The 24,719-nt window shown below is 49.4% G+C and overlaps 1 protein-coding gene across 9 annotated transcripts in view; it reads left to right on the top strand.

The window, feature by feature from the left end:
• The window catches only part of MAP3K9 (mitogen-activated protein kinase kinase kinase 9), a 90,997-nt gene that overhangs the window by 60,485 nt on the left and 5,793 nt on the right, over positions 1-24,719 (top strand). For 2 of the 9 annotated variants that reach the window (XR_010381026.1, XR_010381027.1), the window contains exons 7-13: positions 210-332; positions 1,614-1,794; positions 4,024-4,092; positions 5,506-5,618; positions 6,581-7,384; positions 8,502-13,553; positions 19,523-19,608. Coding sequence is in view for 5 of the 9 variants with exons in the window: in XM_064486072.1 (XP_064342142.1) it covers positions 210-332; positions 1,614-1,794; positions 4,024-4,092; positions 5,506-5,618; positions 6,581-7,384; positions 8,502-8,986 (1,775 nt within the window). In the remaining 4 variants the exon portion in view is untranslated. Of the gene's footprint in view, positions 1-209; positions 333-1,613; positions 1,795-4,023; positions 4,093-5,505; positions 5,619-6,580; positions 7,385-8,501; positions 16,779-19,522; positions 19,609-24,719 lie in introns of those variants that run through there. The other 7 variants (XR_010381024.1, XR_010381025.1, XM_031453958.2 and 4 more) reach the window with 7 other exon arrangements.

Raw genomic sequence — 24,719 nt, 5'->3', positions numbered from 1 at the left:
CTTTTTTTCGATAGAGGCATAGTTGATGTACAATGTTATATAAGCTTCAGGTGTACAAAAGGGACTCACGATTTTTAAAGGTTATATTCCACATATAGTTCTAAAACATTGGCTGTGTTCCTGGTGTTGTGCTAGATACCCTTGCTCGTAGGAATCTGGATGTGGGGAGATTCTACCACACACACACATGTTTGCCTTTCCTCATGCAGACTTCCAGCACAAGTTCACGGTGCAGGCCTCCCCCACCATGGATAAAAGGAAAAGTCTCAGCAGCAGCCGCTCCAGCCCTCCGGCAAGCCCCACCATCATCCCGCGCCTCCGTGCCATCCAGTGTGAGACTGCTTCCCACGTTAGCTGGGGCCAGCACACTCCAGGGGCGCCCGTCCCCTGCTCGGTCCCGCCACCGGCTGGTCCAGGCTTGCTCCACCCACAGCTTCTGCCACCTCTCCTCCACGATGTGTCTATACGTGCACATGTGTACGCAGACCCTTAGCCCCGCCTCGTCTCTCTCCATGAACTTGACGCTGCCTCCTCTACCTCTCACTCTTAGTCAAGTACCAGCAGAGAGGTTTGGGGGATCGGCAGGACCTTTAGTGACTCACAGAGCAGTTTGGCCTGTGACGTAGGTACCCTTGCCGGAGGACCCTGTGTGATCTCTGCCATGTTTAGGGCATCGTGGTTTTTCTTTTGCCCCTGCTTCCCAGGAAAGGGCTTGGTCAGAATGCAGATCCTAATGAAACTGGCCAGATACTTTATGATAGGCCGAATCTGAACCGATTTTATTTTTTGGCAGTGTTTATTTAAAAGAATTTATACATACATAAACACACATGTGTACATATGTATATTGCGTGTGTGTGTGTGTGTCCTAATTTAACAATAGAGAGATTTTATTCAAAAAAATTAGCCAGAATGTGGATTTCTGGCTTTCTTTGAAAAATCAAATCAGTGGATTCCCTTTTTCGTGTGCTCTGTTTTGCCCAAGTCTCCTCAACTCCCTGTTTTTTGGTGACTGACTCACTCCACTCATTTATGGTATAAGCCCGGTCTCTGAAGCACTGGGTTTCAACTCTTGCTCTGAAGTATCAGGGTCAGAAAAAGGTTCTTCCTCTCCTGTCTGTTATGTTTCCCCAGGCCTGTTCTTCACCCTGTCCTCCTACCCCTGACTTCCTTCTCCATAGTCTTGAAATCCTGATTTTCTTCCTTTCTGGCACTTTCTTACCGATATTTCTGTACTTCCTCATCTTCCTTGCCCCTTACCTTTTTTCTCTCCTACCTACTTCCTCACCTCCTCCTCCCGCCCCTGCCCCCCCAAGCCAGTTGCACCCAGCAACACGTTCCCTACATTGGATCTGCTTGAAGCTCCAATGACTGGCTGGCCTGAGCTCCTGCTGTGTGTGGGATTTGGGCCAGTCTGGGAGGTCTCCCCACACTGGGTACTTTGAGGGCTGAGTGAAGGGTGGCTGAGAAGTCCCTTACTTGCCTGGCTGGCTCCACTCGGGCCCAGAATTTTTAACAGGATCCAACTTCCTCCCTGCAGCTCCAGATGTATGCATGTGTGTGTCTGGTCGGGGAGAGGCTAGTTTTGGGGGGCCTCTCTGTCTGTTTTCCAGATTGCATCCGACCTTTGTTATTCACAGTGACACCAGGCGAAAGCAGCAAAACCTGGGGCCGGAGCTCTGTCATCCCGAAGGAGGAGGGGGAGGAGGAGGAGAAGAGGGCCCCGAAGAAGAAGGGACGGACGTGGGGGCCGAGTTCGCTCGGTCAGAAGGAGTTTGCCTCGGGAGACGAAGGGTAAGTGCCAGAGGATGGGAAACTCTTTCCCATGGAAAGATGGGTGCACCCTTTAAAAAATAGGATGTGAAGTACCTTTTCCTCTGTTGTGTGTTTCACTGCCTTCTAAGAAATTGCAAGCTTCTTGATCTTTATTATAGGGTTTTCCAATCTCCTTGTTCCCTGGAACCTCCTAGGACAGGGTCAGCATACTTTCTCCATAAAGGAGCAGATAATAAATATTTTAGGCTTGGTGGGCCACATGCTGTCTGTAGTAAATAACTGCAAGCCCACTGTGGTAGTGCAGAAGCAGCCGTGGACAGTACGAGATGCATGAGCGTGGCTGTGTTCCTGTAGAACTGTACAAAAACAAGTCATGGCAGGGTTTAGCCCCTGAGTTTTAGAGTTGGCCGACCCCTGGAGGCGTCCTATGCACAGTAGCAAGTAGCCCAAGCATTCGCCAGATGTGAGCAGTTCTGCTTGAGCGTCCTACGTGTACCTGGCTCTTCCCCTTAAAATATCTGCCCGGGGAAAGAGAAGGAAGAGCAGAGATGGCAGGCTTCTTGACTAGAGGCTGACTCTGAAGCAGAGGCAGGCAGAATAACCCAGCCCTGGCGGTGCAGGCGGCCCTGACCCCACCCCTTAACCAAGCTTACGAACGTGAGTTCCTCCTCTGGGCAAAGCATACAGCGCACCTTGGTGCCTGGGATGTGGCTTGTGTCCTCGCCGTGGGCTTGTGGCCTGGGGGTCTCGATCCTTCACAGACCAGTTCCTTGTAGTGTAGTGGTGGAGAGCGTGGGTGCATCCTGGCTCCACTGTGCCTAGCTGTCGACCTTGTTTTCTCATCTATAAAATGGGGATTATCTCTGTACCCACCTCGTGAAGTTGATATGGGTGTTAAGGTGGTCTTTGGGAAGTCCGTAGAAGATGGGCTGGCTCGTAGTAAGCATGTGTAAATACTCGCTATGACTTCCGTGCCTCTCATACATTCTAGTTCAGACCCCAGGAATGCACGTAAGGGGTTGGTAGTTCTTATTCTTGGGGTCAGAATCTAGAACTATGTTTCTTGACTTTTCCAAGTGTGAGGGTGAGCAGCAGCCCCCTTCATCCTTTTCAGTGGCTTTCTAAAGAGCTTCTAAGGTTGACCATTAGACTTAGAAGTGCCCTGAACCTGTAACTGGCCTTGGTATTTCTCCAAATACTAAGATCTCATGTCCAAAATCTGTTTGCCCTTGTCAGATCTGACCTGAAGGTGAAAATAACAGTTCGGTTCATGAAGGATGGACTCTTTGAAGCCGGGCTTTGGAAATCACTAGCTATCTTGGAATAGATGATTTAGATATGTAGGGCAAACTGCCTAAGCTCTGCAAGGATTCAGTGACTGAATCCTCAGGGACGGCCGATTGCTCTGCTGTACTAAGTTCAGTGGGAGCAGGCTCTCCTCAGTTTGTCCTTTGAGCCTTAGACTGGAGTAGGGTTGAGCTGAGGCCGAGGACCTCAGTCAGCCTGAGTCCTTTGGTATTTCTGACATTAGGGTGATTCCAGATGGGTTTTACCAGGTTGGCTCTGGATCCCAGTAGTTTCTATGGCTTTGCTTCATTTAAATGTCTTTTTAAATGTTTCTTTTTGTCTTGCTAGTAAATCAACTTTATTTTGTATTAAACAAAACATTAACTTTGGAGTTTTCTTCCTCCTTATGTAGATTTGTCCTCAAAACTTTTGAAGCAGTTCAAAATGTGTGACTTAATTTTTCATGATTCTTAACTCCTATTGAAGAAATAAGGAAAATCCACCCAGTCTTCAGAAAAGACTTCTTGAATGTTGGAAATTTTTGAGAACCTCTCTATGATCATATTTCTAATTTTAGTCCCTGTTGACTGAAGAAACTATGTAACGACAAAAAGCTATATTAAATTCAGGAATGTTAAGTGAATTTGCATCTCCATCCTTTTAAAAAATAGTACATATCCGTAGGAAACACATGCACTGTCTGTAGACAGCTTGGATCCCCTGTAATTAAGCTGTGGCTGCCCAGGGATGTTTGTCCCACAGGTTGGGAGGTCCTGGGCCCGTAGCAGGGCCATCTTGTTAAGATTCCTTCATGGTGTGGGCTTTGCCAAGGGGACCAAGGCGGAGGGGAGGGGTGGCTGGCGACGTAGTTGGAGCCCAGCCTCAAGGATTCTCGCGTGGGAGAGGCTGAGTTGCATGTACCCACTGTTGCCTGCTACTGATTCTTTTTATTCATTGAAGATCCCCTCAGAGACGTGAGAAAGCTAATGGTTTAAGTACCCCATCAGAATCGCCACATTTCCACTTGGGGTGAGTCTAATCATCTTCACCCCTTTGTCACGTGTACTGGTGATAGTCCTCCTTTCATTTCCTCTTTTTCACAGCACATCCTGTAGAGCCAAGCCTCATTATTGCCAGGGCCATGCTGATTTGTTTTTTTTGGAGCAGTACCATTGTGCACCTTGGGAAAATTCCTGTGTTGATCTGACTTTCCATTTCTTTGCTTCCCTGACCACTCCTATTGTCGGGGTTCTCGCGGTGCCCTTAGTTTTAGGGAGACAATTATCCTTTGGTCTTCAGCACTGGCTTTGACTTTGTTAATCTGGATTCCTCAAACCCAGAGCTGGACATGATGTTATAAGATTTTCAGTCTGAAGTCTCAGGCAGTGGGGTTTGGCAGCACGCTTATCTCTGGCTGTGTATTTTGGTTGAAAACACTGGTGGCTGGAATGCACTTTAATTTGTTGGTATTTCTGATGGCACTTGAAACAGATCTGAAGTCAGGGAGAAAGTTGGTCCTTCTCCCTCCCTTAAGATGGGCTGTGGAGAGTGAATGGGCTTTCGTTGGATGGCTCTCTCTAGCCCTAAAATGAGTGCCACCGCCGGTTCTAATCCTGGTGTCTCCAAGGCAGTCAAAGCCCACAGATTCCTCATTCCTCCCTCTTTATTGTTCTTCAGGGAAAAGACCAGTGCTTCTGGGCCTCTGATTCCCCTCTCCTATAAGAGAGTTGGTAGGGTGCCCAGTCTGTGTCCTTGGCTTGCTGTTGTGAGCTGATTACAGGGATCTGAAAGCGAGCTCCTGTCCTTTTCCTCTCCATTCCCAGACAGACCGAGGGTCCAAGTCCAGCATTGTGTACTGCCCACATAGGTCTGTCCCAGAGTGCACTGGGTTGGTGCAGCTTTGTTGGTTGATTTTTTTTGTTTGTTTTTGAAAAGCTGATGGCTTTGAAAGTGGCCTAAGCATGCCGTAAGCTGGGAAGGAGAAATTGAGAAGTGGTGTGAGCAGCGTGCCCAGCCCCTCTCCGCTAGCTCATTGCCCGGTGCTTGCCCTGCATTGCAGATCTCAGCATTGTAGTGTTTCTGATGTCACCAGTGTGTTGTATTCAGCGTCTGTGGATTGATTGCTTGTCCCTTGAGTTGGGCTTAGGCAAGACCCTGGCCGGTGCTGGCAGTCCTCTTGCCAGCCTCCCAGCAGGTCTGTCCACAGCTCCGTAGCAGCATGTGAAGGGTGGGTCATGTCATCGCTTTTCTCTCCCTAGAGCATGTGCACTTTTTTTTAATGACGCAGGTAGCCTGGGTGAGGCTTGTTGCCTGTACCCCAGGGTTCTTGGGCTTTGGCGTAATTAAGCAGTCAGGGAGAGGCATATCCAGGGGTCCATGGAGCTGAGGGTGGAGTCGAGGTAGTAACCAGTTCTGACAGTTTCCTCATTTCCTCTCATTCAGCCTCAAGTCCCTGGTAGATGGATACAAACAGTGGTCGTCCAGTGCCCCCAACCTGGGGAAGGGCCCTAGGAGTAGTCCAGCCCTACCAGGGTTCACCAGCCTTATGGAGATGGGTAAGCATTGCCTTTGTCTTGACTCTCTCCCTGTTCCCTAGAAATTCTTGACTAAGCTTCTAGGACTCTTTAAGGACCCCTAGTACTACTTCAGGGAGGTTGTTTCCTCTTTCCCTCGAGCCCTGGTCCCCCACCCTGTTCCCTCTCAGTTTACTCTACTCACATTCCATTAAGTCTTCCCAGATCACAACTCCTGCCACGGAAGCTGTCCTTGGCCTCCTGTCCCAAGGGGCTGGATGTAGCCTCCTTAGGGCAGTGCAGAAAAGGGAGGCCTGGAAACAGGCACTTCCCTTTCCTGGGTCTGTTTTCCAAGTATTTTAATGTAGGGAATCTGCAAAATTGGAGATGGTGATAGAAGACAACGTCACATCACTCAGTCTTCCTTCAGGGAAGCTTTTCCAGGGTTGCCCGGTGATTACTAAATGGGGCAGGCTTTCTCCAGGCTCCTCCCCCTCGTATAGTACTCTTCTCTTTAGAATTCCAAGGTCATAATCGGTCAGTCCGTAGAGGAGATTGGCCTTCACCCATGCAGGGGATTCTAATCCTTTGCAGGAGACCAGCCTTAAGACAAGTCTGTAGGCCATCACTCTAGAAATCCAAGGTCCCTTCCAAATTCAAGTTGTAAAATAATTAGGGATCTTTCTGTTCTAGGACACTCATACCATACCTCTCCAGTTGAGGGTCCCTGTGACAAGTAGCAAATTAGCAGATCCCCTTTTCTGCAGTTAGGAGAACGGGCTCTGGGATGGAGTGTGATTTTCCCATGTTGGTCACGGTCGAGTATGGAAGAGTGAAGTCCTGTTGGTTCAATGCCCTGTTCCTTTTCTTGTGCCTTAGACCATTCAACCTCTGCATCCCTGACCCTAAGCCAGGGGGCCTAGGGTTGGGGAGAACAGCCAGATTCTTACTCTTACTCATCATTCCCACTTCCTGTTTCCCCTCCACTCCTCTTACCCTCACAGAGGACGAGGACAGTGAAGGCCCACGGTGTGGGGAGAGTCGTCTGCAGCAGTCACCCAACCAGTCCTACCTCTGTATCCCATTCCCTCGCGGGGAGGATGGGGATGGCCCCTCCAGCGATGGCGTCCACGAGGAGCCCACCCCAGTCAACTCAGCCTCCAGTACCCCTCAGCTGACGCCAACCAACAGCCTCAAGAGGGGCAGCCCCCATCACCGCCGCTGTGAGGTGGCTCTGCTTGGCTGTGGGGCAGTCCTCGCAGCCACAGGCCTCGGCTTTGACCTGCTGGAAGCTGGCAAGTGCCAGCTGCTGCCGCCGGAGGAGACGGAGCCTCCGGCCCGGGAGGAGAAGAAGAGGCGCGAGGGTCTATTCCAGAGAGCCAGCCGTCCTCGTCGGAGCACCAGCCCCCCATCCCGGAAGCTCTTCAAGAAGGAAGAGCCCATGCTGTTGCTAGGAGACCCCTCTGCCTCCCTCACGCTGCTCTCTCTCTCCTCCATCTCCGAGTGCAACTCGACCCGCTCCCTGCTGCGATCCGACAGCGATGAGATTGTGGTGTACGAGATGCCCGTCAGCCCGCTGGAGGCCCTGCCCCCGAGCCCCTGCACCCGCAACCCTCTGGTCAACGTGCGAGTGGAGCGCTTCAAGCGAGACCCTAACCAGTCCCTGACCCCCACCCACTTCACCCTCACGGCCCCCGCACAGCCCAGCGCTCACCGGCGGACTCCTTCCGATGGGGCCCTCAAGCCCGCGGCCCCTCCAGCCAGCAGGAGCCCCTCCAGCAATGGGCTGAGCCCCAGTCCCGGAGCAGGTGAGACCTGTCCTCCACCTCCTCCCTCTTTCTCTGCTTCGAGCCTTCCCCGGGAGTGGGAAGTAAACTCCACTTCTCCTCCGACTCAGCCAATCAAGGCAGACTGCTCTGGCCTGTGGGAGGTGGCCAACTCCTCTGCGTCGGGGCCCCCTGCCCAGGGGTTCTTCCAGGAGGAGGGAAAGAAGACAGGCAGGTTCTGGGAAGAATCCACACCAGAACTCTGGTGGGATCCCAGGCCCTGGGTCAGGGAGTGCATGGAGCAGTGTTTTCAGGTTGCAGCAAGGGCAGGAGTGCCGCCGTTTGTTCCCTGAAGAGGGGACCACAGTTACCTGCACATGGGAGGGTATTTCCTGCCACGTAGCCCGGCTCTCACCTCTCATTACAGCTTGAGTGCAGACACACTCACAAGCAAGCTTCCGCCCGGGCAGCACGCCCTCCATCACTCATCCCTTACTCCCTCGTGACTCAGACCTGGAGATGTGTCCAGACAACCAGCGCCTGTGCGCCTCTGCGCATGCGTGCCTTCTCCGTCCGCCGTCGGAGTCACTGGCATAAGCGCATCCTGGGTCTTCCCCACCACCTTCCCTTGTCCCCTAGAAGACCTCAGTCTGACTTAGAAACCGCCTCAATTCCGGTAGGAGAGAGCATGGCAGTAGCCTTTCAGAGAGAGTTGAGTGCGTATGACAGTTGTATTTTACCAGTCAGCTCACCCCTCCACTCTGTAGACTTTTGGTTGCAACCAGGTAGGTGACCTCTTTGGGAAAAAGAGACCCCTAGAGTACTGGTCTTTAGATTCCTGATACCTAGCTTTGCTCTTGTCATGCATTTATTAAATGGATGAACTGTGAGTGAACAGACATTTCCTTCATTGTTTCATCACCAATACGACCCCCATGTGTCCCATTATTACCAGAATCAGGGATCGTGGCCTTGTTGACCATTTTAGCCCTAGTGCTTCCCAACACACTGCATGCACATAGTGGGTGCTCCTTGAATGGTGGTTGTCCATGTTACCCCAAGTGAATAGGGCTGTGGCAAGGCGGGAAGAATGCAGTGTATATCTGGCCCAGAAATGTGGGCCATCACCTGATGCCTCTCCCTTTGTCTCTTTGATCAGGAATGTTGAAAACCCCCAGCCCCAGCCGAGACCCAGGTGAATTTCCCCGCCTCCCTGACCCCAACGTGGTCTTCCCACCAACCCCAAGGCGCTGGAACACACAGCAGGACTCTACCTTGGAGAGACCCAAGACCCTGGAGTTTCTGCCTCGGCCACGCCCTTCTGCCAACCGGCAACGGCTGGACCCATGGTGGTTTGTGTCCCCCAGCCATGCCCGTAGCGCCTCCCCGGCCAACAGCTCCAGCACGGAGACGCCCAGCAACCTGGACTCTTGCTTTGCCAGCAGCAGCAGCACCGTGGAGGAACGACCTGGGCTGCCAGCCCTGGTCCCATTCCAGGCGGGGCCGCTGCCCCCCGCCGAGCGGACGCTCCTGGACCTGGATGCAGAGGGCCAGAGCCAGGACAGCACCGTGCCGCTGTGCAGGGCAGAACTGAACACACACAGGCCGGCCCCTTATGAGATCCAGCAAGAGTTCTGGTCTTAGCATGAAAAGGTTTGGGGGTGGGTGGAGTGGGGGAAACAGGAGGAGAAGGGGGAGCTGGCTGGCACAGCCCTCCCTCAGAATGGGACCCCCTGAGCTCCAGCCCTACTTCTTGCACTGAGAATGCACTTTGAAGATGGAAGGGGTGGAAGCAGGGCCCTTCTTCCCGTGTCCACCAGAGGGGCTGTGGCCGTCAGCTCTGGCTGTGTAGGGGAGGGAGGGGTGCGTGCATGTCCCCCCACCCCTCCTCAGTCTTCCTTGCCTTCAGGGTGACCCTGCAGAGTCACTCAGCCGAATCTGTCTGCTGCTCCTCCTCTGCCCCCCGGGGTCCCTCTGTTAGCCCTGAGTTCAGCCTTCCCAAACACCAGTGTTGGATGCTCTGTGGTTGACTTTGCTCCTCTTCCGCATTCCTCCCTGACACTCACGACTCAGAATCTCGTTGGCGTGAGATGCGCGCTCCTCCACGTCCTGAGCCCTTTGGTGCCAGCTGGGGACTGAAGGCAAGCTGCCCAGTGTCGGGCACAGGAATTGATGGAGGTGGGACCACCTGCCTGCACTTCCAGGAGCCCCACTTAATTATTTGAGCCTACGTTCAGTGGTCAGGGGTCATGGACCTGCCTCCGTGAGAGCTGGGGGAAGGGAGGGAGTTAGGAAATACAGTCGAGTTGCAGTAAAGAGGGTAACAGAGTCTGTCTGTCCTCATTCCTTTTGTAAACATTCAAATAAGGGCAGAAACCAGCACATGTTGACAGCACCCTTCTACCTGGGCCCCGGACATGGTCAGACCAGGTTCTGATACAAACACACGCTCATCCCAGGAAGAGTTCCTAGGGAGACTCTGGTGCCAGTTCTGAAGCCCGAGATAGTTCCTTTGTTTGTCCCTTTTGTCGTCTAATCTGTGTGTGTTTTTCCTTTCCCTTGAGCTTTCCTTCTGTCCCTGGAATGAGTGGACGCGGGGTTGTGTGTGTGGTTGGGAGACATCTCTGTACTGCACCAGGACAGCATGTGGGCGTGGGTCCTGGGCACTGGGAGCTGGGCCTGTGGCAAATCCTCATCCAGTCATCCATTCTGTGATGCCTTTGAAGTAAAATGGAGCCATCAGTAGAACCTTCCGTAAATGGGCATGGTGAGGTGATGATGTGTGTAAGAGGCCCAGTGAGCCCGATGTGCAGTGACCTTCAAGTCCCAAGCACTGGAGACCGACCAAGGCCTCTTGTCTCTGTGCACGGACAGCCCCCTGTGCTGGGCTCTGGACCATGAGCTGGGGTAGAAAGGACAACAGAGACCCACCCCGACTTTTCTGAAATTTGTTTCCTTAACTAGAAGGTTAAGCTTCTTCTGGAGCATTCTCACGTGTGTCTTTGCTGTTCCTCTTACCTGGAGCCGCCTGTGTCGAGTGTGACCAGTTGTCTTCATGTGGGAGTAACAACTTGCCTGGGAGTCGAGCCCCTCTCCCAAAGCCGCTCGCCCTGTCGCTGCACTGTCCTTCATCCTGGAATATTTCTCTGGAGGCGCTGGAGGCCCCCCTTCAGGTTCCTTGCGTTTGCTGCCTGGATGCCAGGACAGGAGAGGTGACACTGGTGTGGGGGGTGGGGTGGATTTGGTCCCTCTTCTCTCTGTGACTCTGATAGATGCCCTGCCCTGAGGATGACCCAAGGAGTGACCGTGGTTTTCAAGTTGTTCCTGGTTTTACGAGCCCACTGGCAGGCACTTTGGCTCGAGGGCCCCACCTCGTCTCGGGAAGGGAGGCACTGTTGGTTTTGTTGCCCAGGGTTTTGTTATTGAATCTCATCTCTCTCTGTCTCGCTGTTCAGCAAAGACAGTAGGTAAGAGGTGTTTCCCCCCATCCCCCATTCTTCGGCTGGAAGGATAGGAAGTCTGAATCCAGTCAGCAGTCCTGGCCAATCAAGGGGCTTCTTCATTTCTGAAGGGGAGAGGGACATGATCTGTTCTGTGCCCTTCCCTGGGACTCTCCTTAGCCCCAGGGCCTAAGCCACCGACGTGTCTGTAGACCCTGGGCCCCACTGAACGGCCCTCTGGTGGACGCAGCCTACAGTGTGATCCAGACCACACTGGCTCTGTGCTCTGTGGTGTGAGGCAAGGGTTCTTCCTCTGCTCACTTTCTCCTTTTGGTCATTTTGTTAGATTGCAGCCAGCTGTCTTGGAAGTGGTAGTGTCGCTGATGTGGTGTAACCTGAGTAATGGCTACTTGCTGTTGAGTGAGAGGTCACACCCAGTTCTTCCTCATCCATATTTGCGGAAGAGATGGAAATGCTGGGACTCTGCTAAGGATGGAATTTACCTGCAAGAGGCAGAAGCAGAGTTATTCTGAAGATTCTTCTGTGGGCTTCCATGAAGATGGAGGAGTTACCATCTCTCAGCTCCTTCAGACCAAGTCTCCAAGGGGCCCCTGCCTGCCACACTCTCTCCCTGTCGGGCAAGGCTAGGGTGGGGTGAGGATCCTACATAGTGACAGGTTTGGGTTGCTTTCCATACATTCATCTTCCCTCACCTCCAGGATCGTGGGCAGGGTCAGACCTTGGAGCGAGGGTCCAGCCTCTGCAGCGATGTGAGCTGGTATTCCCTCCCCTTTCCTCAGACGCTTTCCCACCGCCCTTGGCCGGTGCTCCCTACATGGAAGATGGTGGTAGGAAACAGAGACTGCCCTCTGCCCCTTCTCCTTGGCTCCCTCAGCTCCTCCCACTGATTCTACATAGGGCGATCCTCTGTCCTTGGGGATCCAGGACACTGCCAGGGGCTGAGTAGATGTCCCAGTTATCTTCGTATGTTACATCTAGGAGGTTTTGACGGATGCTCTTAGCATCATATCCTTCAGTATCCCGAAAGTCTGATGATGATGATGGTGGTGGTGGTGGTGGTACCTCACATTTGGATGGCTCAGAATAGTGCTCACCTCTCCTCCTGACCTTTACAAAATTACATCGTCTTCCTCCTGCATTTGATATACTTGCTGGTAGACAAGGGATATGCTTAAAGTTGAAGATTCGAGTGAAGAGAAATGGAAAAGCTGCCTGGACTGATTGCTGAGTTGGTACCAGGCTCTGAGAGCTGAACAGATTGGCTCTATTCTCCACTCTGCTTTTGGTGTTTGACCTCAGGCTAGTCTCTTAGCCCCTCTCAGATTTCCTCCTTGTAAAAGCGACCATCACCTGCTTCCCTCACAAGGGCAAGAGAGTGTGTATCAGAGCAGGTCTGTGAAGCCTGTGGCTCCCTGCCAGCGACTAGGATGAACTGCTGAAGTTAACAGTGTGGTTCTCACCACCTTTGCCTCTGGGCGGTTTGCCTACTATTTCTTCCTTAGGCTTGTGGAAGAGGGGTGCTGTGCAGTTGGCTTAGCATGACTAATGGGGGCTACGGGCAGGCACATGCTCTTCTGCTGCATTTATGTAGCACCTGGTGTTTACAAGCATCCTTCCTAACTCCCCCACTTAACTAGTCAGGCTGAACATCCCTACCGTTAATGTCTTACAAAGGAGGGAATGGGAGGTGGGGAGCTGGAAGCAGCATCACAGTGACAGTCTGGGGGTCTGTCATTTCTTGGAGTCATTCCCAGAGTCTGATTTGTTTAGAGACTGGAATCACACCAGTGCCTGGAAGAGTCTTTGGAAGGGGGTCTGCTGGCCCTTGAGACATGTCATGGTGTGGGGTTCCTCACAAGGCCCCCTTTCCCTCAGACTGCAGTTGCTCAGGGACACAACAAATACCCCAAGAGCACCTAGGCCTGACTTTGTGTTAACACTCTTGTCCACAGCCCTCCCCCCCCCATTAGAGGCTCCTTCCCCCCACCCTCCCCCATGAGGAGGGAGACATACTCCTAACTCTTCAAATCACAGGGCAACTGATCCTGAAGATTGGGTGGCTGTGAATGGTACACTTCAGGGTTGAAAGATCCATCCACAGGCTCCTCCTGAATACAGAACCTTGACTTTCCCGCATGTGTTTCATGAAGCCTGTGCCTTTGACTCAGGTGTGTGAGGGCCCCATTGGGCAGGTCAGACGCACCATTGCCTCTTGAAGGATTTGGGGGGAGAAGCAGGTGCTGCCACTTCTGTAGTGCCAGGCTTTTCCTGAGGGCTGTGCCAGACACTGGAACAGGGTCAAGGAGAGAGCAGCCCACAGCACCTTGTACGTGACCGTGGCAGCCTGAGTGGCTGGAATCTGGTGATCTGAGCTGCCCACCTACTAGCTGTGTGAGGTTGCAGGCATCGCTCCCCCTGTCTGGACCTCTGAGCCCAACAACCGTGAACTGAGGATGATGCAACTTTCCCCACTGGAAACATGAAGACTTTCTAGCTTGAAACGTGTGGTCCTGGGGCCCCAGGTCCCGCACTGATAAGCCTCCCTTTGCTAGATTGCTTCTGTCTGTGGATAAATGTGTGCGTGTGGTTGGGGGTCAGAAACAGTCGAATGTTGGTGGTTTCATATGGTTTGACCTGCTGGATCCCCTGCCTCTCTCCTAGGGTTCAGGCCTGAGATGACGTCAAGCTGCAGTTACTGTGAGGAGCACAGTCCCACATCTCTCCTGTTGAACAGGTGGTTGTTATCTTAGGTAAGGAATTCAGATTAGTAAAAATCCACATGGGAAGGGGAAACCCACTGCTACTTCCGGGGAGTCCTCAGTCCTGGGCTTTTCCCCGGCCCAGCCGCCTGGGTGCTCACCACCTTAGGCATTGGCTTTGAAGGCAGGCGGTGGAAACTGGAGTCCTGGCTGATTAAGGCAATTAACGAGGCTTGGGGGCCTACTTAGGCTGACCCAGCCCTGGGCTTCTGCTTGGCTGTGCAGGCAACGTGAGCCTCTCACCCACTTCTCAGACTGAGTATTTTCCATTTGTCCTGATGTGCTATTGACAGGCCCCACCCCCTGCTTCGTCCATTTCTGGTCTTGGGTCTGGAAGCACCTGGCCTCCCTAGGCTGCTGGGCGAGCCCCGCCTGATTTGTTCTTCCGAAGGTTAGGCTGCTCCTTGGTCTGGAGCCAGTAAGACTGGTCCTTCCTGATTCTTTCTGGCTGTGATTCCCTGCATCCCCTGCCTTTGGCCTTGTTTTGGGTCTTTTGTTCCTAACTGCAGCTAGAAATAGAGAAGAGCCTCGGGGCCCAGATGGTTTCCAGAGCCGAGAGCTTTTCCACGCCTCTCTTTGTTTCTCTTGGAAACAGACTTGCCTTTCCCCTGACCCAGTCTCCCTCCTGATGGGTCTGACCCACCCTCCCTACAAACACCCACAGCCCAGTCTTACTACACTGATTGGCAGGCATGGATCTGACAACTGGATAAATGTATCAGGACGACACGTGGAGTACAGTTCCTGAGGTTCAGAGACAAGCCTTTGCTGTTGGGATGAGTGGGGTGGACATCCAGGAAATCTGAACCCAGAGGTCAGACTGGTTTAACCACAGCAGTCCTGGCAGATGCTGGCCCCTGTGGGTATGGCAGTCTTGCTGTACACTTCCTGAAGTCCAAGACCAAGTTTCAGAAGGAGTATGTTGCCCACGTTCCTAAAATCCTTCACCCCTTTGCATCTGCTTTGACAGATCCTGACTTTATTTAAAGTTTGGATATTGTATTCATCATGGATTTTTCATTAATTTAAATTTTTAAATATATTGTATTGAAATGTGATTTATCTTGATAACTGAGTTTTTTGGGTGCCCCTCGCCCCTGCCTTGAATTTTATATGGAAGGTGAGTGCCTCACTCACTTTATCCTCGCCTCAGCCCGGCCTGCCCCCCACCCTGATCTGTGAGCAAGTGCAGGCAGAGTTGTGAGGTGGATTTAGGGGTTTTTTTCTGGTTGCCCTTCCCATAGGTCCTGAGTCAGGTGGTAGGTAGCTCTCTGGAAGTGTTTGCATTTAAATAGGAATGTGTTGACCCGACAGTAGTGGGACACCTAGGACAGTTTTTGGCCTTGGACCTGTGACTGGGGTGACTTTTTCTTGGTGTCCTCTAGCTTTCTTTCTGCCTCTGAAACCCTGTAACCACTTGGAGGGGTGTATGTGCTGTAAGGGAAAGGGAAGTGATTACAGTGGAGAGGATGCTTTAGAGTCTCATCTGAAACCTCCTTGGGACATCTCTGAATTTCCAGAGAAGCAAATAAATCATTCTGCCTCCAATCATTCTGCCTCCCAGTTTCAGGAAGGACTGAAGAGGACGGAAGCATTCTGACTCCCTTGCATGCCCAGGGCAGCTTCGCTAGCGCTGTGCCTGGCCCTCAGTGACCTTCATAATACCGGTCACATCACCTCCATCAGTACCCTTTGTATCCTTTTCGCTATCATTATGATGCTCTGTCGTCTTTATTTTACTTTCATCTTTTCTCTTTACCTCCAGTCCCAGAAGCTTCACTGGCTAGGGTTCTTTTCTTCATCACTCTCAGAATGGGGTGTGGGTTTATCCTGCCCTGGGAATGGGGGCTGACAATAAATTATATGAAAGCGTTCCATTTCTCCTACGGGGGAGGTGCCATCCTAGACATTTACATTCTTTTCTCATCTTTTTTTAGACTCTCCGTCATCCTAGGGGGTGGGGTGGGGGTGAGGGGTATTACCTTCATCTGAGGATGTGGAAACGGTCTCAGATGGTTACGTGACACGCCCAAGGTGATGCGGCTAGGAGGTGGCGTTGCTGATCTGCTGAGCTCCAGAGCTGCCTCTCGTTTTCCTCTGAGTGTATTTTAGGCCACTGTTTAGAAGCTTTGGGATAAAATCAGCCTAGCTTTGGTCCACTGAGGCTTTGAGGTGGCTCTTTGTCCAAGGATGAGTTGTCCTACGGCTAACCCATCATCTGCCTTTGTGACTGGAGGCTCCCAGCGGGACTGGCAGCTGCCCCAGGGCTCAGCCAGCTGCCTCTCTGCCTGGCTGCTTCCTGTGCCACCATTTCCCCCATGATTGTTCAGGGACCTGTCCCACGTGAGAGCTGAACATGTCAATTCTGTAGCTCTTCTCCCAGGACCACCGAAGACCTGTGGGTCTCTCCACTCTGTTTCCAGCCCACAGCTGCCCCATTACTGCTCTTTGCCACAGCTTCAACCCATGTCCCTCCCAGTCTCGAGTTAGGAAGCCTCGGTTGTAGCTTCTCTGTGGGAACTTGAAATTGGGCTTTTGTCTTTTTATTGTATCGAGCCATATGCCCTTGGTATCCAGTTGTAGCAAAGAAGGGAGGTGATGATCTTGTCAACTTTCTCCTCTAATCTTTCTCACTACCCACCCTAAACACACACACGTGCATGCACACGCGCACTCATGCTTATACTCACAGACGCATGCACACACACTCACACAGATTTAGTCTGAGACTGTATCAGTATCTTCTAGAAGGTTAAGGAAAGGAGCCGGAGGTGGGTTTTACTTAATTCGCAGAAAAGATTTCTTTGGGATTTTCCTCCCCTTTAGAGCCTTTGAGTCTAGGTAAAGTGAAGTTCACACACATGCTGGTTTTGTTCCTCAGTAATTAGCCACGAGTTTCCCTCCCTAGGCCTTCCCTGCTCCCGTGTCTTGTCCACGTGTGCTGACCTCATGTCCTTGAATTCCCATTTTGCTTTGGGATTTAAGTTATTGTAATTTGTCAACAATATTTAAAAATAGGAAAGTCCTGAAGGAAACTTATCAGGGTCTTTGGCTTTTTTTTTTTTTTTTCAAGGTACTGTAAATTGTTCACTAGGGACGCCAAGCAGGCTTGGTTCAATGGCTAAACCTCTTATCGTATTACAGTGTAATGCTGATCTCAGCCTGGTCTCACCACCAGAGCACATACAGACTTGAATAAAACTGTTATAACAATGATTTCTGGTTTGCTGCGGTGCTTTGTAGACTTGTCCTTTCCCCTCTTTGTAATTATACAAGATGTCAAGTAACGGTTTCTAGGGAGTTTCCATATGTAGGGATAAGATAACTGGAGAGAGGGTTGGATATGATGCAGGAAAGAAAAGGTGGTGGGGCGCCTCCCTGAAGGTCCTAGAGCCTGGACCACAGGGGCCTTTGTGAAGCATAGCTCTGACCGGCAGGAGGGTCAGTCTCTTCTCACAACTGACTTTCCCTCAGGTCATGGATTCTGGCTTTCAGAGCGCCCAGCAGGTGTGTGCTGTCTCTCACTCCCTGTCCATATCCACCATGACATTCCTGGTGAAGCTGTGAATGCCGCTAAGAGGACAAAGGCACATGGAGTTGTACACTTGTGGACAAGATTTGCCAGCCGTGAGCCCTGGGTTCCTCGTGGTCTTGATACTCTAAATGGCGCTTGCCAGCTGTGTGACCGTGGGCCAGCCACTTAATCTCTCTGGGTCTCTTCTGGAGCGAGCTGATCACAAAGCAGCCTTTGTGCTCTCACTTTCCATGAGTGTGTTGGATAGGGATGACGGTGAAAGCGGACAGAGGAATCTTGTTTGGCGCCATTCTTTATTACTTTCGTCCACTATGTCATCAGTCAGCTGCATGTGGAAAAGTGGCTTCTGCAACTTCTGTATTGACCCCCTCAAGCTTTAATGCCGTGACCTTTCACTCCCTCCATTCCCCTTAGCCTCTTCCTCTGCAAACCAGGGAGAAGGGGGGGGGGGTGGCTGAATGCTTAGACAGTGAGGAGAGAGATGACCTTGTACTGAACTTCAGAGTAGCACTGACCAGGGCCACCTAACCTTTGTAAGGCTGACTGGAGAAGATGCCATGAGAGGCATATATGTATATATATAAACTGCTCCGTGTTTCTGCAAAGCAGTTTGGCCATATGGCATTAATTTTGTAACAAGGGCCCGGAAAGTTCATCCAGTAATAACTGGCTGTAACGTGCCAAGCCTCTCTCTGAGACTTGACCTGCATTATCTCATTGACAACATCTCAACATCCTTAAGAGTAGAGCCCATTCTCTCCATTTTACACCGAGAAGAGTGAAGATCAGAGTCAACTAGCAGGAGCAAGGCCACAGAACTATCAAAGTGCAGCTGGGACTTCTCCGATTCCAGCATCTGCACTCACATCCTAAGAATGAGTCAGATGCAAAGACTTGTTTACCATTCACCCCGACACTATTTGCAGGAGGGTTCTCTTGACTACAAACAAGATTTTAGGAGGTCTACCTGTGAACGAAAAATACTGCAAACCATATCAGTAAACAAAGAATGCTGAAGCCATCAAGTCATCAATGGCTGCCATCAGCCCCCAACCCCAGTGAAGACAAGCCTGCAGCCCAGCCTCTGCAGCCACTCACAATGGTGCACTCTGAGGGGACTCAGAATAAGAAAAGGACAGGATACTAGATAGCTAGGTGCTTGTCAAAGGAATGAATTCAACGAGCCCAAATGTTTGCTTCTTCCCATGCACAGAAAAGCACTAAATTCTTCAACTTGAGATATCTGGTTTTCTTTAGTTAACAAGTAATCTTTTAATGTTCCAACTACCTGATCTTTATTGTAAAGCTCCTATATATCCTAGCTCCTCCCCTACCTCTTCAGAGCAGTCCCTCAGAGGGATCTCTTAGAGGCTGTCATCCTGGGCTGACTCCTCAGAATTGTCCACCAAATAAAACATAACTCTCAACTTGTAGGTTGTGCATTTATTTCAGTCGACAACCTCTACCCTCCTCAGTCAACATGAGAGCATGAAGCCTCTCTTTACAGATTAGAAACAGTCTAAATGCTTGGCAACAGGGAGTTACTTAAACTTTGCATCTTTCTTTGCAAGGCATTTGTCTATTTATTTAGCACCCCACCTTTTTTTCTAATGGAGGTACTGGGGATTGAACCCAGGACCTCATGCGTGTTAAACATGTACTCTACCTCTGAGCTATTACCACCCACCACCCCACACACATTTATCAAATTTCTTCTATGTGCCAGGTGCCAGCTGGACACGAGATTTACAGCTTGTTCAGGGAGAGCCCTATTCTCCAAGAGTTTATGGTCTGCTGGGAGAGATTGAGATATATAGAACTCTGTTTAATGTGGTCAGTGCTGTGATGGTGGATTGATGTTAGCCTGAGCTGGGGCTTCAGAGACTTCATGACTCAACATGTGAGTTGAGTCCTAGGGGACGGAGGAGCACAAAGGCTCAAAGACATGAGATGACTTCCTCTCACACCAAGCAGCACATGTCTGTCTCTTCCTTGTGTGAAAGTGACCCCTGGTGATGCTTCACTGTTGCTTCCTCTCTCTGGTTTTATGATACAACCATATGTGATGCTATGTAGCCATTAAAATTAGATCGTTCAAGAATAAGTAAGGAAATAGGAAACTATTCAAAAGTTAAAAGGTGGGATACAAAAAATTTCAAGAATAACTTGATTCCAATTATATACAGAAAATATATTTCCTTTCCTTTCCATCTTTTTAAGAATTACACACCTGATAGGCATAAAAAAGATGGAAAGACAGTTACTGATTTCTTTATGGATAGGTATTATGGGTGATCTAAAAATGTTCTTTACTCTTTTAAGACTTTTTTTTTTAAACAATGAATATGTGTTACTTTTACAGTCAGCCAAACAATGGTGAATACAGTAGTTTGGGGGTCCTTTCTCATACCAGGTCTCTCTGCAGATGTTCCAGAGGCCACTTGCTTCAAGGCTGCCCCCTTTGTCCCAAGCAATACAGCAAGGGGACTCCAGAAGCCCTGCTCTTGGAAGGTAGGTTGGGGGCCAGAGCCAGCTTCCTGGTCCTACTGGAATCTCTTCCTTACCCCTTTCCTCATCTCTTCCTTGCATTGAGAGATGCTGTTGGAATGGTGAGCCCCCTGTATGATGCACGCAGAACCTGGTGAGGATACATGTACGTAGAAAATTCTAAGAGAAGAGGTACATGGAGGGCTCCTAGAGGGCAGAGCTGGTTGGGAATGTCAGGTCCTGGGCAGGCATGCAATGCACTACAACACATGCAAACACCCCTCCCTGTAAGAGGCTGGGCTGGGCCTAGGTTCACCACACCCTGTTCACTTGACTATGGAATGTGCTTCATTTGAGGCTGGGATGGATGTGCTAATCCTCTGAGCCCTCCCGTCCCCACCCGATCTGGTCCGACCAGCTCCAGTTGGAGAACTGTTTTGGCAGAGAGGGTGGGTGTCTGCTGCTGGGCCCTGCCCCTCCTCTCAGATGCTGGTCACACTGCAGCCACTCAATCAGGAGGGCCTCCTGTGCCATCTCAGTGGTGGACACTGGAGACCTCTTTGTGATAAGGGGGGAAAGGGAAAGGTTGGGAAGGAAGATCAGCCCTGGAAAATATGCTTGTGGAACACAGGTCTGATCATGTTACACCCCAACGTCTGCAGGAAAAGATCCACATTCCTTAACATGGCCTTAAGGGCCCTTCATGATTGGTCCCTAATCTATCTTCCCAATCTCTTACCACAATTTCCCTGCCCCTGTTGCTGCAAAACCAGCCTCTGTATCCACAAAAGCCAGATTGAGACTCGGAGGCAGAGTTTTGGGAGAATCAGAAAGGAATCACTTTATTCCTTTGCCAGGCAAAGGGGAGTCACAGCAGGCTAGTGCCTTAGAGACTTTGAATCCGTCTTGGGGTTGGGATCTTGAGGTTATAGAAAAACTGGATGGAACAGAGAAGGTGATACAATCAGGGTTTTACAGGGTGCTGCGTTCCTCTTAACCTCAATGAATCTTCCTGGCATCCCGGAGGAACTCCGGATAGGTCTGTCCATTCTTCTGAGATTTTTCAGCCCACGACCTCCTTCCTGGAGCATAGCCTCTGGGTTAAAGCTATTCTTGGTATATAAGAATGTATAGGGAAGGGAGAGGGTAAAGGGGGAAAGTTTGGGGGCTGTTTAGCACAGAAAACAAGGGAGGAAAAGAGCTAGTTGCAGGATGTCTTAGTCAGAATGAATCAGAAACAGTTTTAACATCAGGGAGTTAGTTTGTTTCCTACCCTTCTCCCCCAGCCCTTCCCCACACCTAAGACTGTACCCCTCCCTGTTTCCTGTAAGGCTTGATCTTCCAGGAACAGAGCCCTCCTGCTTGAAGACAATTATCTTTGTCATGAGCAGACGCTCTGCTTCGTACCCAGGTGTCGAAGCTGTCACCTAATTAAGCAGTTGACAAATTAATTGGTCAAATTTGGGTTGGGGGTCGGAGGAAGGCAAGGGAGAATTGGGCGAGAGAAAGAGGGAAAGAGGAGAAAGGAATATAGACCAGATTCTGCCCCCAGATGGTCACAGTCTCCTTGGTGAGACCAAATATGCCAGGATACACTGATGGGGCTTACAAAGTGACTCCTACAGACAAAGGCAGTCTGTCCTGAGGACCATGGCAAGCGAGGGGAGGCCAGTTAAAGAAATGCTGACTCCCACCTTGTTCTGTGCTGTACCCAACCTGAAAAGAGAATAATCGTCCCTGTGATAAATACATACTGAGGACCTACTCTGGTCTGGGATGCAGGAGAACTGGCAAATTCCAGTTCTGTTTGGAGCCAGGCAGGTCAATGAGTGATGCATTTTTATGACAAAAAGATGCAGTAGAGGAGGGGCTCTGACAAATGAGAGCTGCTGCCCATCTAAAGGCATCCATTAAAAAAAAAAAAAACATGTAAATGTTAACACGTCCCCTCTGTTTTAAACCCCTGAGAGTGCATGAGACAGAGTGGCTGCTCCCGTTTTTGGAGTTTACCATCTAGTGGGAAAATCAGGTGAGGCAACAGACAGTCGAGGCACTATGGGAATATGTATACTGTTTCTCTCTCTATATATATATGGAGAGGGAGAGGGAGAAATGGGGTCGCAGGGAGGGAGAGGGAGGCAGGGAGAGAGAATGAGAGATGGGAACTGATGTCTAAATTGAGACCTGAAAGATGAGTACGGCTGAAATAGTGATTTGGATGGTGAAGGTAAGAGATAAAGGGGATTCTTGTCCTCTGCCAGGTTGCTTATCTTGCATTCCTCGTCTCAGGGGTACTTTGTTCTTGTATCTTTCTTTATCATAGTGTTAAGGTTAGGTGATAACTGGGAGAGAAAAAGAAAAGACACATTTTAGACTAGGGGGAGGTGGAGTGGGTGCTTCCAGCTGGGTTCCCACCTGGCTCTTCAGTCTGTGCCCCCCCCACCCCACCCCAGGGTGGGGAAAGAGTCTGTCTCTAAGGAGACTCTCTATGAGGAATCCGAAAAGGGTGCAGGCAATGGGAATAACATATGGGGTGAGGGGTTAAGGAGATGGGCTCTGGGCATGGAGGTCTTTTTCTTGACCATATTTCTGAGCAAATGGTATTAATGACCAATTATAACGGCCCCTCTCTCCTTCCTCCTGCAGCCCATAGGGTAATGGTGTGGTCCATAGGTCCCTGAGGGTCTGTGAGATCAAAACTATTTTTCCAATAATATTAAACTGTTGTTTGCCTTTTTGCTGTGTTGCTATCTGCACCAGGGGCTCAAAACAATAACGGGTAAAATTCCTGGCACTTTAGCACATGCCATGGTAGCGATCCCAAACTGGACTGAACTCTCTGTATTCTTCACCACCATGCACTTACAGTAACAGAGGGGCCAGTTTCACCTAAGAACATCCTTCATAAAATGGTAAACATTACTAACTTAATGACATTTTGACCCATGAGGTCACCTTTTTACATTCTGCATGGTGAAATGCGAAGTTCACATAAATCACATCTGATGCCCACGGAAGTACAAGGGTTGTCTGGAGGGAAAGCACATATGTAATTGTGTTCCTAGCAAACTAGCTGCGTTGTTTTTTTTTTTTTTTTTTTTTTTATCTTCTCCCCCATCAACCCCCACCCCACACACCTTAACGGAGGTACTGGGGATTGAACTATGTGCTCTACCACTGAGGTATCCCCCCACCACCAGCTGCTTTTTGTTTTTATAGGACACCATTTTTACTCAAGAGAATCTTTGTCCAGCAAACTATGGCTATTTGGCCTTGAGTATTTGGCAGATACATTCTCGAAAATAAAAGTGAGACTGTTAGTTCAAGGAAAACAACTGACGGTATTTGTTCTGAATGATAAAATTCAAACTTTGAAGGAGAAAGTAGGGCTTTGGAAAACTTGAGTCTGTCATGAGCTTGACAGTCTGCCAATACTTAAAAGATTTTTCTGATGAATTTGGTAGGAATATTGAGTGTGACTATTTTATATCCTATAGTGAAATGTGTCAACATTTAGAAGTTCTGCATAATTCAGTGGACTAATATTTTCCATATAACAATGAATGAAGTAACAAAAATCAAGCATTTATTGATTTATAATCATTTTACAATGTTGTGTCAAATTCCAGTGTTCAGCACAATTTTTCTGTTATTCATGGACATATACACACTCATTGTCACATTTTTTTCTCTGTGAGTTATCATAACATTTTGTGTATATTTCCCTGTGCTATACAGTGTAGTCTATTCTACAATTTTGAAATCCCAGTCTATCCCTTCCCACCCTCCACCCCCCTGGTAACCACAAGTCTGTATTCTCTGTCTGTGAGTCTATTTCTGTCCTTTATTTACGCTTTGTTTTTGTTTGTTTGTTTTTGTTTTTGTTTTTTAGATTCCACATATGAGCGATCTCATATGGTATTTTTCTTTCTCTTTCTGGCTTACTTCACTTAGAATGACATTCTCCAGGAGCATCCATGTTCCTGCAAATGGCATTATGTTGTCGGTTTTTATGGCTGAGTAGTATTCCACTGTATAAATAGACCACATCTTCTTTATCCAGTCACCTGTTGATGGACATTTAGGCTGTTTCCATGTTTTGGCTATTGTAAATAGTGCTGCTATGAACATTGGGGTGCAGGTGTCATCCTGAAGTAGATTTCCTTCTGGATACAAGCCCAGGAGTGGGATTCCTGGGTCATATGTTAAGTCTATTCCTAGTCTTTTGAGGAATCTCCACACTGTTTTCCATAGTGGCTGCACCAAACTACATTCCCACCAGCAGTGTAGGAGGGTTCCCCTTTCTCCACAGCCTCTCCAGCATTTGTCATTTGTGGATTTTTGAATGACGGCCATTCTGACTGGTGTGAGGTGATACCTCATTGTAGTTTTGATTTGCATTTCTCTGATAATTAGTGATATTGAGCATTTTTTCATGTGCTTTTTGATCATTTGTATTTCTTCCTTGGAGAATTGCTTATTTAGGTCTTCTGCCCATTTTTGAATTGGGTTGTTTATTTTTTTCTTATTGAGTCATATGAGCTGCTTTTATATTCTGGAGATCAAGCCTTTGTCGGTTTCACTTGCAAAAATTTTCTCCCATTCCGTAGGTTTTCTTCTTGTTTTATTTCTGGTTTCCTTTGCTGTGCAGAAGCTTGTAAGTTTCATTAGGTCCCATTTGTTTATTCTTGCTTTTATTTCTTCTAGGAGAAAATTTTTGAGATGTATGTCAGATAATGTTTTGCCTATGTTTTCCTCTAGGAGGTTTATTGTATCTTGTCTTATGTTTAAGTCTTTAATCCATTTTGAGTTGATTTTTGTATATGGTGTAAGGGAGTGTTCTAGCTTCATTGTTTTACATGCTGCTGTCCAGTTTTCCCAACACCATTTGCTGAAGAGACTGTCTTTATTCCAATGTATATTCTTGCCTCCTTTGTCAAAGATGAGTTGACCAAAAGTTTGTGGGTTCATTTCTGGGCTCTCTATTCTGTTCCAAAAAATCAAGCATTTAAAAATCCACTCCAAGCCCAAGATAGACCAATGAATTCTATACAGCCTAGATGTAGACAATGGATTCTAATACAGCCTAGTATATAAAGTTCATGGATGTGGTTTCAGATTCCACATTCCAACTA

This window comes from Camelus dromedarius, chromosome 5 (genome assembly GCF_036321535.1).
Source record: "Camelus dromedarius isolate mCamDro1 chromosome 5, mCamDro1.pat, whole genome shotgun sequence".
Taxonomy (NCBI): Eukaryota; Metazoa; Chordata; class Mammalia; order Artiodactyla; family Camelidae; genus Camelus; species Camelus dromedarius.
This window is presented reverse-complemented; position numbering and strand designations above follow the sequence as displayed.